Raw genomic sequence first — 12,342 nt, 5'->3', positions numbered from 1 at the left:
CAAGTGGATCATGAGATCAGGAGTTCGAGACCAGCCTTACCAACTTGGTGAAACCCTGTCTCTACTAAAAATACAAAAAAAAAAAAAAAAAAAAAGCTGGCTGTGGTGGTGTGTGCCTGTAATCCAAGCTACTTGGGAGGCTGAGGCAGAATTGCTTGAACCCAGGAGGCAGAGGTTGCAGTGAGCCAGGATCGCATCACTGCACTCCAGCCAGGGCAATAATGTGAGACTCCATCTCAAAAATAAATAAATAAATAAATAAAATAAAGAACAACAGAGACATGATTTCCACAGGATTAAGGGAAAAGATGACAAAGGACACAAGTTTATAGTCTCTATCTGTATTTTTAGTAGAGATGGGGTTTTACCATGTTGCCTAGGCGGGTCTCAAACTCCTGACCTTGTGATTCGCCCACCTCAGCCTCCAAAAGTGCTGGGATTACCAGTGTGAGCCACTGCACCCAGCCCTCTAGTGTTCTTTAAATCCACAAATAGAAGAGTTATGCCTAAAAAGATTTTTTGTGTATGGGTAGTATTTTTTGTTGCCTTCTGTGAAACTCTGATGATCCCAGGCCTTTTACTTGTTATTTCCGCAGGTGGTGATTCTAGATGTCCGGGTTCCCTGCACACCTGTCGCCAGGTTAAACAACCATCGAGCTTGTGTCAATGGCATTGCTTGGGCCCCACATTCATCCTGTCACATCTGCACTGCAGGTAATCACAGTAGGGGAAAGGAATCTGGCAGGGATGGAGGAAATCTGTCCTCTTGGCTCCTTAGAATTGTAATTGTTACTGTTTTCTAAGGACAGTCTTGAGAGGTTTATAAAAAGTGACTAGTCAGAGCCTCTCCACACTTGTGAAATTCAAGCAGTACAAATTTTTAGACAATCTTGTACCCTCATGGACATCAGAGCATCTTCCATATATGATTTACATCATGTGTCAGTTATAGGCCTGTGCCTTGTACTGTCCCCCTAAAATCTGGGTGGCACAGAGGACTCAATTCCAGGAATAGGAGCAATAGGAGGAAAAGGAGGCATCCCTTGTGGATGTAACAGAATATTTGGGACTGCGAAGATCAACATATCCATGGGACCTTTCACGTATCACTATAACAAACCCACAGTGAGCCCTGGATACATTGGAGGGCCCCACAGAACTTTGCCTGGTTGTGGAGTGTGACTTGTGGTTTTCATTTCACTATTTCCCATACCAAGGAAAGTACCCCTTACTCACCGGGCACAGTAGCTCACACCTGTAATCCCAGCACTTTGGGAGGCTGAGGTAGGTGGGTCACCTGAGGTCAGGAGTTTGTGACCAGCCTGACAAACATAGTGAAACCCTGTCTCTACTAAAAATACAAAATACAAAAATAATTAGCTGGGCATGGCAGCACACACCTGTAGTCCAAGCTACTTGGGAAGCTGAGGCAGGAGAATTGCTTGAACCCAGGAGGTGGAGGTTGCAGTGACCTGAGATTATGCCACTGCCCTCCAGCTGGGGTGACAGAGCAAGACTCCGTCTCCAGATAAATAAATAAATAAATAAATGAAAGGAATACCTCTTAAAAATATGTTGGGCCAGGCACAGCATCTCAGGCCTGTAATTGTAGCATTTTAGGAGGCTGAGGTGGGAGGATTGCATGAGGCCAGGAGTTTGAGACCAGCCTGAGCAGTATAGTGAGACTTCTTCTCTTCAAAAAGTTAAAAAATTATCTGGGTGTGGTAGTGAATTCCTGTAGTCCCAGCGACTTAGAGGCTGAGGTGAGAGGATCCCTTGAGCCCAGGAGTTTAAGGTTGTAGTGAGCTATGATTGTGCCACTGCACTCCAGCCTGGGCAACCAAGCAAGACCCTGCCGGCCGGGCGCGGTGGCTCAAGCCTGTAATCCTAGCACTTTGGGAGGCCGAGGCGGGTGGATCACGAGGTCAAGAGATCAAGACCATCCTGGTCAACATGGTGAAACCCCGTCTCTACTAAAAATACAAAAATTAGCTGGGCATGGTGGCGCGTGCCTGTAATCCCAGCTACTCAGGAGGCTGAGGCAGGAGAATTGCCTGAATCCGGGAGGCAGAGGTTGCGGTGAGCCGAGATCGCGCCATTGCACTCCAGCCTGGGTAACGAGCGAAACTCCGTCTCAAAAAAAAAAAAAAAGACCCTGCCTCTAAAATAAATTTTTAAAAAAGAAAACAAAAATATGCTGGTTGTCAGTGCACTTTTATTCTATAATGAATGCCAATCTGTTATTTAAAATGAAAACAGTACAGAGGCATGTTTAAGGTGAAAGTCATCTTTTCTCCTTCCTATATTATTTCTGCCTCCATCCCACTCTGCATAGATGACCTCTATCAACAGTTCATGTGTCTCCTTCCAGACTCTTTTGGTATACATTCGGGAGTGTACATCCATACCCCCAAAGACAATTCTATACCTCTTCCTTTTGCACAGGAAGAGGTATGGGATTCTGTCCTAGCTTTGGGTGTTTTGCTCCTTAACTTTTTTAGTGTGCATTTTTCTTCTCCTCACTAGTCAGTAGCTTTATAATGGACAAAGTTTGTTATGAAGCCCAAGAAGCAATGTACTTTGGTGTTTTTCTGCCATTTGAGCATTATTTTGAAGGCATGAAGCTTTTCCTGATTTTGGTCCTGGGCTCATGCCTGTATGTCTTCTTGAAGAGCAGTTGGGGGCCTGCTGCCGCCTTCTGTACCTCGGGTTATGGTCTGTCTTCTTCGTTATTGCCCTCTTTTCTTTTTTTTAGGGGTGTGGATAGGGAGGGATGAAAGAAACAGAAAAGGAAGGTATCATCTATCATTCATGGAAAGCAGGACTGGCCCCGTAGAAGCCGCATTTTCTGCTCCTGGCTGCTGCCTTTGCCCGGCTTGCTGTCGTTTTGTGTGTTGCACCTGCCTTGAGCCCCTTCAACCAAAGGAGCTGTTGTTCAAGTGTGCTCAGTTGAGCACTGAGGATAAGGAACTTAGTGCTTTAGAGGGGCAATACCCTGACCTCTTGGCATACACTGTCCCTGGGAGAGGAATCTTGCACCTGGCCCAGACTATGTGGTCTCGGTAGAATACCAGTATTGCCCACAATTAGCCTGGCCTATTAAGGCTTAGTTTATTCAGATTCCCTGTGTATCTGAGACCAGCTTTCTTCAGAATGTATGGCAGAGTCAGGGTAAAATGTAGCTCTGAAGACCATTGCCTTTTTTTTTCTTTTTTTAAATTTTTTTTTTTTTTTTTTTTTTTTTCTGAGACAGAGTTTCGCTCTTGTTACCCAGGCTGGAGTGCGATGGCGCGATCTCGGCTCACCACAACCTCCGCCTCCTGGGTTCAGGCAATTCTCCTGCCTCAGCCTCCTGAGTAGCTGGGATTACAGGCACGCGCCACCATGCCCAGCTAATTTTCTGTAATTTTCACCGTGTTGACCAGGATGGTCTCGATCTCTTGACCTCGTGATCCACCCGCCTCGGCCTCCCAAAGCTGGGATTACAGGCGTGAGCCTCTGCACCCAGCCTTCTTTTTTTTTAATTAACTTACTATTTTGATTATAAAAGTAACATGGGCCGGGTGCGGTGGTGACTCATGCCTGTAATCCCAGCACTTTAGAAGGCTGAGGCAGGTGGATCATCTGAGGTCACGAGTTCAAGACCAGCCTGGTCAATATGGTGAAACCCATCTCTACTAAAAACACAAAAATTAGCTGAGTGTGGCGGTGCGCCTGAATTCCCAGCTACTTAGGAGGCTGAGGCAGAAGAATCACTTGAACCCAGGAGGCATTGGTTACAGTGAGCCGAGATCACACGATTGCACTCCAGCCGGGGTGACAGAACAAGACTCCATCTCAAACAAACAAAAAGTAATATGAGCACATTACAGATTACCTAGAACTAGAGAAAAGTAAACATAACTCCTAACCTTGCCATCTTAGTATTGCCACCATTCTCATTTTGATATATTTCCTTCTAGTCATCTTTCATGTGCTTTTATATATTTAAGGTGATTGTCTTCTTTCTGGTGTTTACCATAGCTATTTTCTTGGATTTATTTATTTATTTTATTTTATTTTTTGAGACGGAGTCTCACTCTGTTGCCCAGGCTTGAGTGCAATGGCATGATCTTGGCTCACTGCTCACTGCAACCTCTGCCTCCCGAGTTTAAGTGATTCTCAGCCACCTGAGTAACTGGGATTACAGGTGTGCGCCACCATGCCCAGCTTATTTGTATTTTTTTTTTTTTAAGTAGAGATGGGGTTTCACCATGTTGGCCAGGCTGGTCTCAAACTCCTGGCTCCAGGTGGTCCACCTGCCTCAGCCTCCCAAAGTTCTGGGATTACAGGTGTGAGCCACCACGCCTGGCCAGGAAAGAATTTTTTAACAGCACATATCAACACTACTTTATCAGTCTTCTTTCTATATAATGCCTCATTGAAGCATAAATGGGAAGAAACCCTCTCATTATATTGAATGATCAGAGAAGGATCTTATAACCACTCCAGTGTTTTAAGTGGCTGCAAATGACATGTTTTGTATCCCCTTGTCCACTCCTGATACCTGACCCAGACGAGAAGGACTCATTAGTGCGGTGGATAGAGCCTGGGGACACCTGCAAGATGGAGTCAAGGCCTAGACTTGAGTTCTGGCTCTGCTACTCACTGGCTGCACAGCTGTGTGATTTGGGACAAGTGCCTTAACATTTCTGAATCTTGGTTTCTTCATCGATAAAATGGGGGTTTAAAATAGAACCTCCATCATGGAGTTTTGGTGAACAAGTGCTTTGTAAACTCTGACTTGCTCCTGAAATGCAGGGATCATCATCCCCGTTGACTCAGTTGTGACCTTGCTTACTGGCTTTCTTTGTCTCTAGCGGATGACCACCAGGCTCTCATCTGGGACATCCAGCAAATGCCCCGAGCCATTGAGGACCCTATCCTGGCCTACACAGCCGAAGGAGAGATCAACAATGTGCAGTGGGCATCAACTCAGCCCGACTGGATTGCCATCTGCTACAACAACTGCCTGGAGATACTCAGAGTGTAATGTTGGTGGCGCTGTGCGCATGAGGCAGGGGCTTGTGTGTTTCCTGCCTCTGCCCCACCCCCAAAGTAAGAAGAAACATGTTTCCAGTGGCCAGTATGTCTTTCGTTGCTTTGCACCCACTGTTACCAGAAGCTGCTCTAGGAGTTCCTGGCCAGTCACCCCATCGCCATCTGTGGCAGACTCAGTGCTGTGTGGCACCTCCTCAGCCCAGGGCTGAGTTTTAAGATTTTCTCTTCTTTCCTCTTCTCTTTTGGTTCCTCAATTAAAAATGTGTGTATATTTGTCAGGCGTTGTGTTGAGGAGCAGTTCACGTACTGGCTGTGTCTATTCCTCTACCCAGGTGTCTCTGTCTGTTTGCTGCCCAAGGCAGCAACCCACGTCTCGTCCATGTCCATGTTCGTGTTAGCACTTACGTGGGAACAAATACCAATTTGTCTTTTCTCCTAGTATCAGTGTGTTTAACAAATTTCAACTTTGTATATTTATCAGGCTAATTTTTTTATGAAAAGAATTTTACTCTTCCTGGTTCATTTATTTGTCTTATAGTCCTTCCTCTTTGCACCTTCTTCTCTTCCCTCAGTGCCTGGAGCTGGTACTGGGCCCCTGGCCCCATGAGCACTTTGCCTTCTTGAGTCACTGCCTGAGTCGTACATACCTGACCGGGAGGCCAAACCACCTTGGTGCTCTGAAGTCCACTGACTCCTCACACCTTTCTTAGTCTGGCTCTTCTCAAGGGCATTCTGGGCTTCTAAACAGATGTAGGAAACTTCTGTTTACCCTGAAGCACCACTATCCAGCCCCATTGGTTCCCACTGGGAGCACGGTAGAGCTGAGAGAGACAGGCTCTCAGGGTACCTGACTTGAGGGGAATCCTTTCAGGAAGCTGAAAAAGTCAAGCATATTTCCAGTACATACTTTCAGAGTCTGTTTTTTCTCCAAATATAAGCCCCAGGCCATTCCACTTAGTGTCTTTTTAATGATAGGCAAGAATGAATTGAACTTCTCTGAGTTGAACTTTGGTGTTTCTGTTGGTTGAGTGTACTGTGCCTGGCCATATATTATGTAGGGTGCTCTGAGGTGAGAGAGTTTCCCAAGAAGCATCCAGTCTGTACTTCCAACCCTGAACAAGACCTCACATGAGAAATGGACTGATTGGCTGTGGCAATCCTGGCTGTCAAGTGGATAGATAGCAAAAAAGAGTTATACTGTGGCGAGTAATGCTAAGGAGAAAAAAAGAAAGAAAAGGAATTATTGCCCCCAGGGTCAGCCAGTTAAGAGCTCTACCCACAGCTGTCAACCCCTCTCTCCGCCAGTTTAGGTTCTGAGCAGTATTGGACTTGTAACCTGCGGTTGTCTGTTGACTTGCAGGCCGCAGGTGTCTTTCCGTTACATGAATGAGTTCCATGGAGGGGGCCTGTGTGCGATTCCACTGTTGGATGAGTCCTCGGGGTAGGCAGAGTTTGGGGCGTGCTCTGGGGGAAAAGTTACCTGGCTCCTTGTGCTCTACTCAGTAACTGAAGGTTTTTAAGTCCCTCTGAATTGCTCATCTGAGATTAGCAGAGTAGCAGGCCTGAAGGACGATGGTGTTGTCCTCTTTGGCTCTCACCTGCTTGAGAAGTAGAACAGTGAACTTTGTTCTTCTGGGCCCTTAAGCTTTGTTGGTTAAGTCTACCTTTTCAGAAGGAGATGTCATTGTTTGCTGAAAGTCCAGCTCTTTGCCTTACCACACAGGGACCTGTCCCAAATAAGAAGGCTCCTTTTGAGTCAGAGTATTTCCCCTTCTACCCTTTTACTTTGTTGTTCTGATTTTGGGACTCTGGCTGACCATGTGCTTGCAGTTGACTCTCCTGCATCTGCTACTGGATTTGCACTGCATTGCTCAGAGATGTAAAGCGAGCAGTTCTTGTTCAGAACTCTCCTCTGCTTTTCAGTGTGTTTGATAACAGTTACTGGGTCCTTCTCTCAGGGGTAGCAAGGCCAAGCTGATGGCTGCTTGTTTAGGAGGCCATCAGTTCCTTCCTATGGAGAAGGGTCTGAAATGGAAGTCAGTGTAGAAGAGGCCGGTCTGCTGGGCAGGGCTTACGTCCACTGAGTTTTAAGATTCCTTTGCTGATCTGCACCAAGCCTGGTCTGTATGGTGAAATTTGTCAGCTGGAACTCAGAAACAACAACTTAAAAAAAAAACAATAATTAGAATATATTTGCGTAAGATAGCTATTTACTCTGGAAACCAACAACTTTTGAGGTTTCCCTTGCCCTGTGGACACCCAGCCCCTGTCATCCTTCCTCAGGTTCTGCATTGCAGTCTTCCCCTGAATCCCACAGGAAACCCAGGGGAGACTCCACCTCCCTAAGCAAGCACACACATACTCACAGTTGATGAGTTGCTGGTCTTCTGAATCCCAGATCTCTTACCCTCCCTTTACTCCACCAACCCGATGACCCATGACTGAGGAGAGGATTTCTACAGTCTCAGGATTTAGAAAGCCTGTAAGCCAGCCATGCTCCAGAAAGCACAGATCTGTTACCGTTACAAAAACAACTCTATGTAATTTGTTGAGGTTCCCAAATTGACAGCCAGTGAGACTGGGGAGGAGACTGAATCTGCTATCCCTGACTGCTGGAGAAGCAGCTGATAGGACTTTACCAGGAAGGCCACATCTCCAGGCTGTGGCCCAGCTGGTGATGGCCCTTTTGCTCTTGGCAGCCTGAAGCACAGCTGTCTGTATTGTCCTCATCTGCTCTGAGGAAGGGTGGAGGTGCTAAATAAATTACTGGAGAGTGGGTCCACGTCATTAAGGACCTGAATTTTTTATGCTCAGGAGCATTGGAACCCTCTTCTTCCATAGAAGGAACTAGCCTGCAAGGTTAGTACTTGAAGAGGGAAGATATTTAATAACTGGGCGAAAATTTCTTATAAATCTAGGATCGGCTCTCAGAGAACTGGCTAAGATTCAGGAAGAAACAAAATTCAGAATCCCGTAAGGTTTTTTTGGTTTTTTTTTTGAGACAGAGTCTCGCTCTGTCACGCAGGCTGGAATGCAGTGGTGCAGCTTGGCTCACTGCAACCTCCGCCTCCTAGGTTCAAGCGATTCTTCTGCCTCAGCCTCCTGAGTAGCTGGGACAGGCGCATGCCACTATGCCCGGCTAATTTTTTGTATTTTTTAGTAGAGACGGGGTTTCACCATGTTAGCCAGGATGGTCTTGATCTCCTGACCTCATGATCCACCTGCCTCAGCCTCCTAAAGTGCTGGGATTAGAGTCCTGAGCCACCGTGCCCGGCCCCTACAAGGTTTTGATGACAGTTAGGGCCAAAATTTTAGGAGATGATATAGGATGCAGGAGAAAATCAAAGTGTTTTCTTTAAATCAAAGGAGGAAATATTAGAGGTCAGCGGAGGTCTGGGGTAGGAAAACATTCACACTGTCCATTGCATGGCTGTGGAATGAGACTGCCCTTAACCTGGGTCAACCTTCTTCGGCCATAAATTGGGTATCCATGATGCTAGGTAACTGTGAGAACAAGTTGACAGCTCAGAGCAGCCATAGGTGATGTTTGGTGGTAAAAAACCTACAGGCATTGGGGGTCCCATGATTGTTCCAGACCATGGCTCTTGGTTGTGGGTTTGTACAGAGCAGGAGAAGCACAGGTTATGACAGGTATACAGACTTTCTCCCTCCTTTTTCTCTCTTCTCTTCCCCTTGCCTTTCCACTGTTTCTCCCTGCTGCCACCTGGGCCTTAAATTCCTGGGCCATGAAGACATGTAGGAGCTGCAGGGTTTACCACATGTGGGAGGGCAGCCCAGAACTGTCCCTCTATCTTTCCCACTTGGAGAATATGGCAGCCCCTTCCATTCCTGGCTTGGGGTAGGGGAGTGCATTGAAGTAGAAGCCTCAAAGCAGACTTTTCCCTTTACTGTGTATACGCCAGGATGAAGAAGGTTCATGCTTGATACTTAGATTGGTTTTCCCAGGGAAGAGAGCAGAGCAGAGCAAAGTCACTGTGAACCCTGGGCCAGGCCCTGGCTGGGCCAGCTCCTGAGAGTGTCTTGTGTTGCAGAGCCTTGCCCACTCACCCACCTTCACCCTCTCCCCGTCCCACGGCGTCACTGCTGCTAATGGTCAAAGTCAAATATGTGGCCACATGAGATGGACCAGGTCCTCTCAGGCTACTTTCTGGATGTCATTTTTAAAATATGGAAACATGCAGGTGTCTCCTGAAAGAGGCTTGGACTGGTATATCCAACCAGAAACAAATAAGCTAAAGAAAGTTTGAACTTGAGAAGAAAGATGTTGACAGTCTGTGTAACAGCTGGAAAGTATATAGGCACCCACTTTTGGGACAACCTAGTAAATATGAACTTGTGATATCTACTAAGATTTTCAAAGAAATGTTCTCACCTTGGGTTGATTGTGGTAAATCATGTGTTATGAAAATTGTTGAGCTGAAGCTTTAAATTGCTTTAGTTGAGTCTGAATCACTTGCTTTGGTTCCTGTGTATTTTATGACCCCTCCTGTCAGTGACCTTCCCTCCCCACCCCATCCAGAGTGAATTTGTAGCATGATTGTATAAACTTCTATGTAGAAAATGGAGATTTCTTGCTCTGAAATGTTAAGCTCTAACTCATCCATTTCTGTGCCCTTTAGCCTAGTATGTCTGAACTTCCATTCTTGTTATATATTTAAACTTTCCCTCTATATTATAGGTTTTGTGGCATCCATGGTCAGGTGGAAAGGAAGCTGCCCCTTGCAGAACTGTACTGTAATATTTTTCTTTTATAAATATTTTCACAGGACTGATTGTACACAGGGCTTGTAATAAAATTTTAACACTGTGCTGTGAAACAACTATGGAGAATCTCCATTGAAGGCTACTTCAAAGGCACCTGAAAGTGGAGTGTTATATCTACGACTTACTATTTCTTGTTTCCTAAGTAAATTAAACCTAATTTTCACTCTTTCATTCTGTTTCAGCCTCCTGTATAAGAAGTACCGTATTTTCTGCCCATCATACTTTGTAATAAAACTTGAACATGTATAGATTGACTGAATTTCTTTTTGTGACGAATTCAGTTCTTCCCATTTTGTCACTGTGGTCATGTTCCATAGACAGAGGCAGTGCCCCAGCCAAAGCCAGGCAATCTACTTTTATATCCTGTTTGGTCATTCACTTGTTATTCAGTGGAGCACCTCCTCTATGCCAGGAGACATGGCCCTCAAGTTGGTTGCAGTTTATCAGAGGAGACATCCACATAAATACTTGTGGCCAGGCGCAGTGGCCTGTGATCCCAGCTGAGGTGTTGGGGAGGCTGAGGTGGGAGGATCACTTGAGGACAGGAGTTCAAGAGCAGCCTTGGCAACATAGCAAGACCCTATCTCAATCAATCAGTAATTTTTATTTAAAAAAATTATTTTTAGCCAGACTGGTATCTAAGACAAATTTTTTTTTTGCATTTATTTCAATAGTTTAGGGGGAACAAGTGGTTTTTGGTTACATGGAAAGTTTTTTAATGGTGATTTCTGAGATTTTGGTGCACCCGTCACTCGAGCAGTGTGCACTGTACCCAATTGGTAGTCTTTATCCCTATCCCCTCCCACCCAAATTAATTTTTAAAAAACAAAGCCAAAAAATCCAAATACTTGCATTGTTTTGCAGTAGTGGATGTGTTTAAGCATTCCCTCCAAGGAGGAGGCAATCACCTTTGCCTGGGTGGGAGCCAGACAGGGTCAGTGAAAACTACTTGAGATGGATGCCTAAGCTGGGTATTGAAGGCTGAGTAGGAGTTCTCTGGAAATAAGGAATGTCATTTAAGGCAGAGAGAACACCCACGTACAAATCTGTAGAGGCAAGAAAGTATGGTCATATTCAGAGAATTGCAGGTTGAGGTGGGGTAAATAGTGGGAAGTATAGCTAGAGAGGTATACAGGAGCTAGAGCAGGGAAAGTCTTGTGCTTTGCAGAAATTTTAGATATTACACTCATGCATAAGCCTGGAAAACATACACAGAGAGGAGTCATCAGAACTGCATCTTAGGAGGATAGGCAATGATAAAGCGCCTCTGCCTTCTTATAACAGCGTGAGAGAAAATCAAATCCTGAACTAAGGTGGTGGTGGCAGCAGCAGTAGCAGTGGCAGGGATGGAGAGGACAGAGCACAAGCGAAGAGGGATGCAGTTATCAGCATTCAGTAATTTATTGGCTGTGAAGGGAGGACAAAGAACTCCCAGATCTTTTGGGTTTGGACAGGTTCTGAGAGCTGACTAGGAATGTTCAAGTCCCTGCTAATTTCCCAAACCTATGCCCCAACATGGTAGGATGGAGTAGGAGTTCCTGTCCCACTGCTATTCAAATGCTGTGTGTCCTGGGTGAAATATTCCCCATATTTATTTTTATTTTTATTTGTTCATGTTGGGCCACTTTCAAGAAAGAGAAGAAAGGCAAACTGGTTCAGTGAACCAATATTCAGTAAGTACCTGCCATTGTGTCAGCTGACATGAAGCCAGCAGCAGTGGATCTTTGAAAGGAAGTGTGTGCCCTTGAGAATTTAAATTCTATGAGTACCTGCTGCTCCTGTTGGAACTGTGCTGCTATGTGGTCTGACAGTGTATATTTTCTGGGAAACACGTGAGTCCTGCTTTCTGGTTTTTAAGGAGAAAACTGAGAGACGGTAATAAGGCGAGGCTATGCTGCAGCAACAAACCCCCAAATCTCAGAAACTAAGCACTACAAAAGCTTATTTTTTGCTTACACAAAGTCATCTGGGCCGGGCACAGTGGCTTGCCTCTCTAATCCCAGCACTTTGGGAGGCCGAGGCGGGCAGATCGCTTGAGGTCAGGAGTTCAAGATGAGCCTGGCCAGAATGGTGAAACCCTGTCTCTATTAAAAATACAAAAATTAGCTAGGCATGGTGGCACACACCTGTTGTCCCAGCTACTTGGGAGGCTGAGGTAGGAGAATAGCTTGAATCCAGGAGGTGGAGGTTGCAGAGAGCTGAGATTACACCACTGAACTCCAGCCTGGGCGACAGTGAGGTTCCATCTCAAATAAGATAAAATAATAAACATGTGACCTCCAGGTTGCTTATTGGGGGTGGGATGGAGCACATTTTTCAGGATGGGTCTGGAAGTGGCTTACTCACTTCTGCCTCTACGTGCCAACTCCAAGGAAGGTCAAGTCAAGAAATGTAGTCTTCCTGTGTATCCTGGAAGAGGAAATGAAGTAGTGAATAGTTATGTCTCAGCCATGCCAGAAAATTGACTAAGTATCTGGAGTAATAACTAATGTAATCTCATTCGTTGAAGGCTGTTAG

At 45.6% G+C, this 12,342-nt stretch overlaps 1 protein-coding gene across 2 annotated transcripts in view; it reads left to right on the top strand.

Moving 5' to 3' along the window:
* The window catches only part of DCAF7 (DDB1 and CUL4 associated factor 7), a 41,754-nt gene extending 31,683 nt beyond the window's left edge, over nucleotides 1-10,071 (top strand). The window contains exons 6-8 of one of the 2 annotated variants that reach the window (XR_010339810.1): nucleotides 597-714; nucleotides 4,860-5,097; nucleotides 10,008-10,071. Coding sequence is in view for 1 of the 2 variants with exons in the window: in XM_064369391.1 (XP_064225461.1) it covers nucleotides 597-714; nucleotides 4,860-5,032 (291 nt within the window). In the remaining variant the exon portion in view is untranslated. Of the gene's footprint in view, nucleotides 1-596; nucleotides 715-4,859 lie in introns of both variants that reach the window. The other variant, XM_064369391.1, reaches the window with a different exon arrangement.
* Nucleotides 10,072-12,342: the final 2,271 nt, after the last annotated feature.

This window comes from Aotus nancymaae, unplaced genomic scaffold (genome assembly GCF_030222135.1).
Source record: "Aotus nancymaae isolate 86718 unplaced genomic scaffold, 86718_ANA_hifiasm-v0.15.2.pri h1tg000089l, whole genome shotgun sequence".
Taxonomy (NCBI): Eukaryota; Metazoa; Chordata; class Mammalia; order Primates; family Aotidae; genus Aotus; species Aotus nancymaae.
This window is presented reverse-complemented; position numbering and strand designations above follow the sequence as displayed.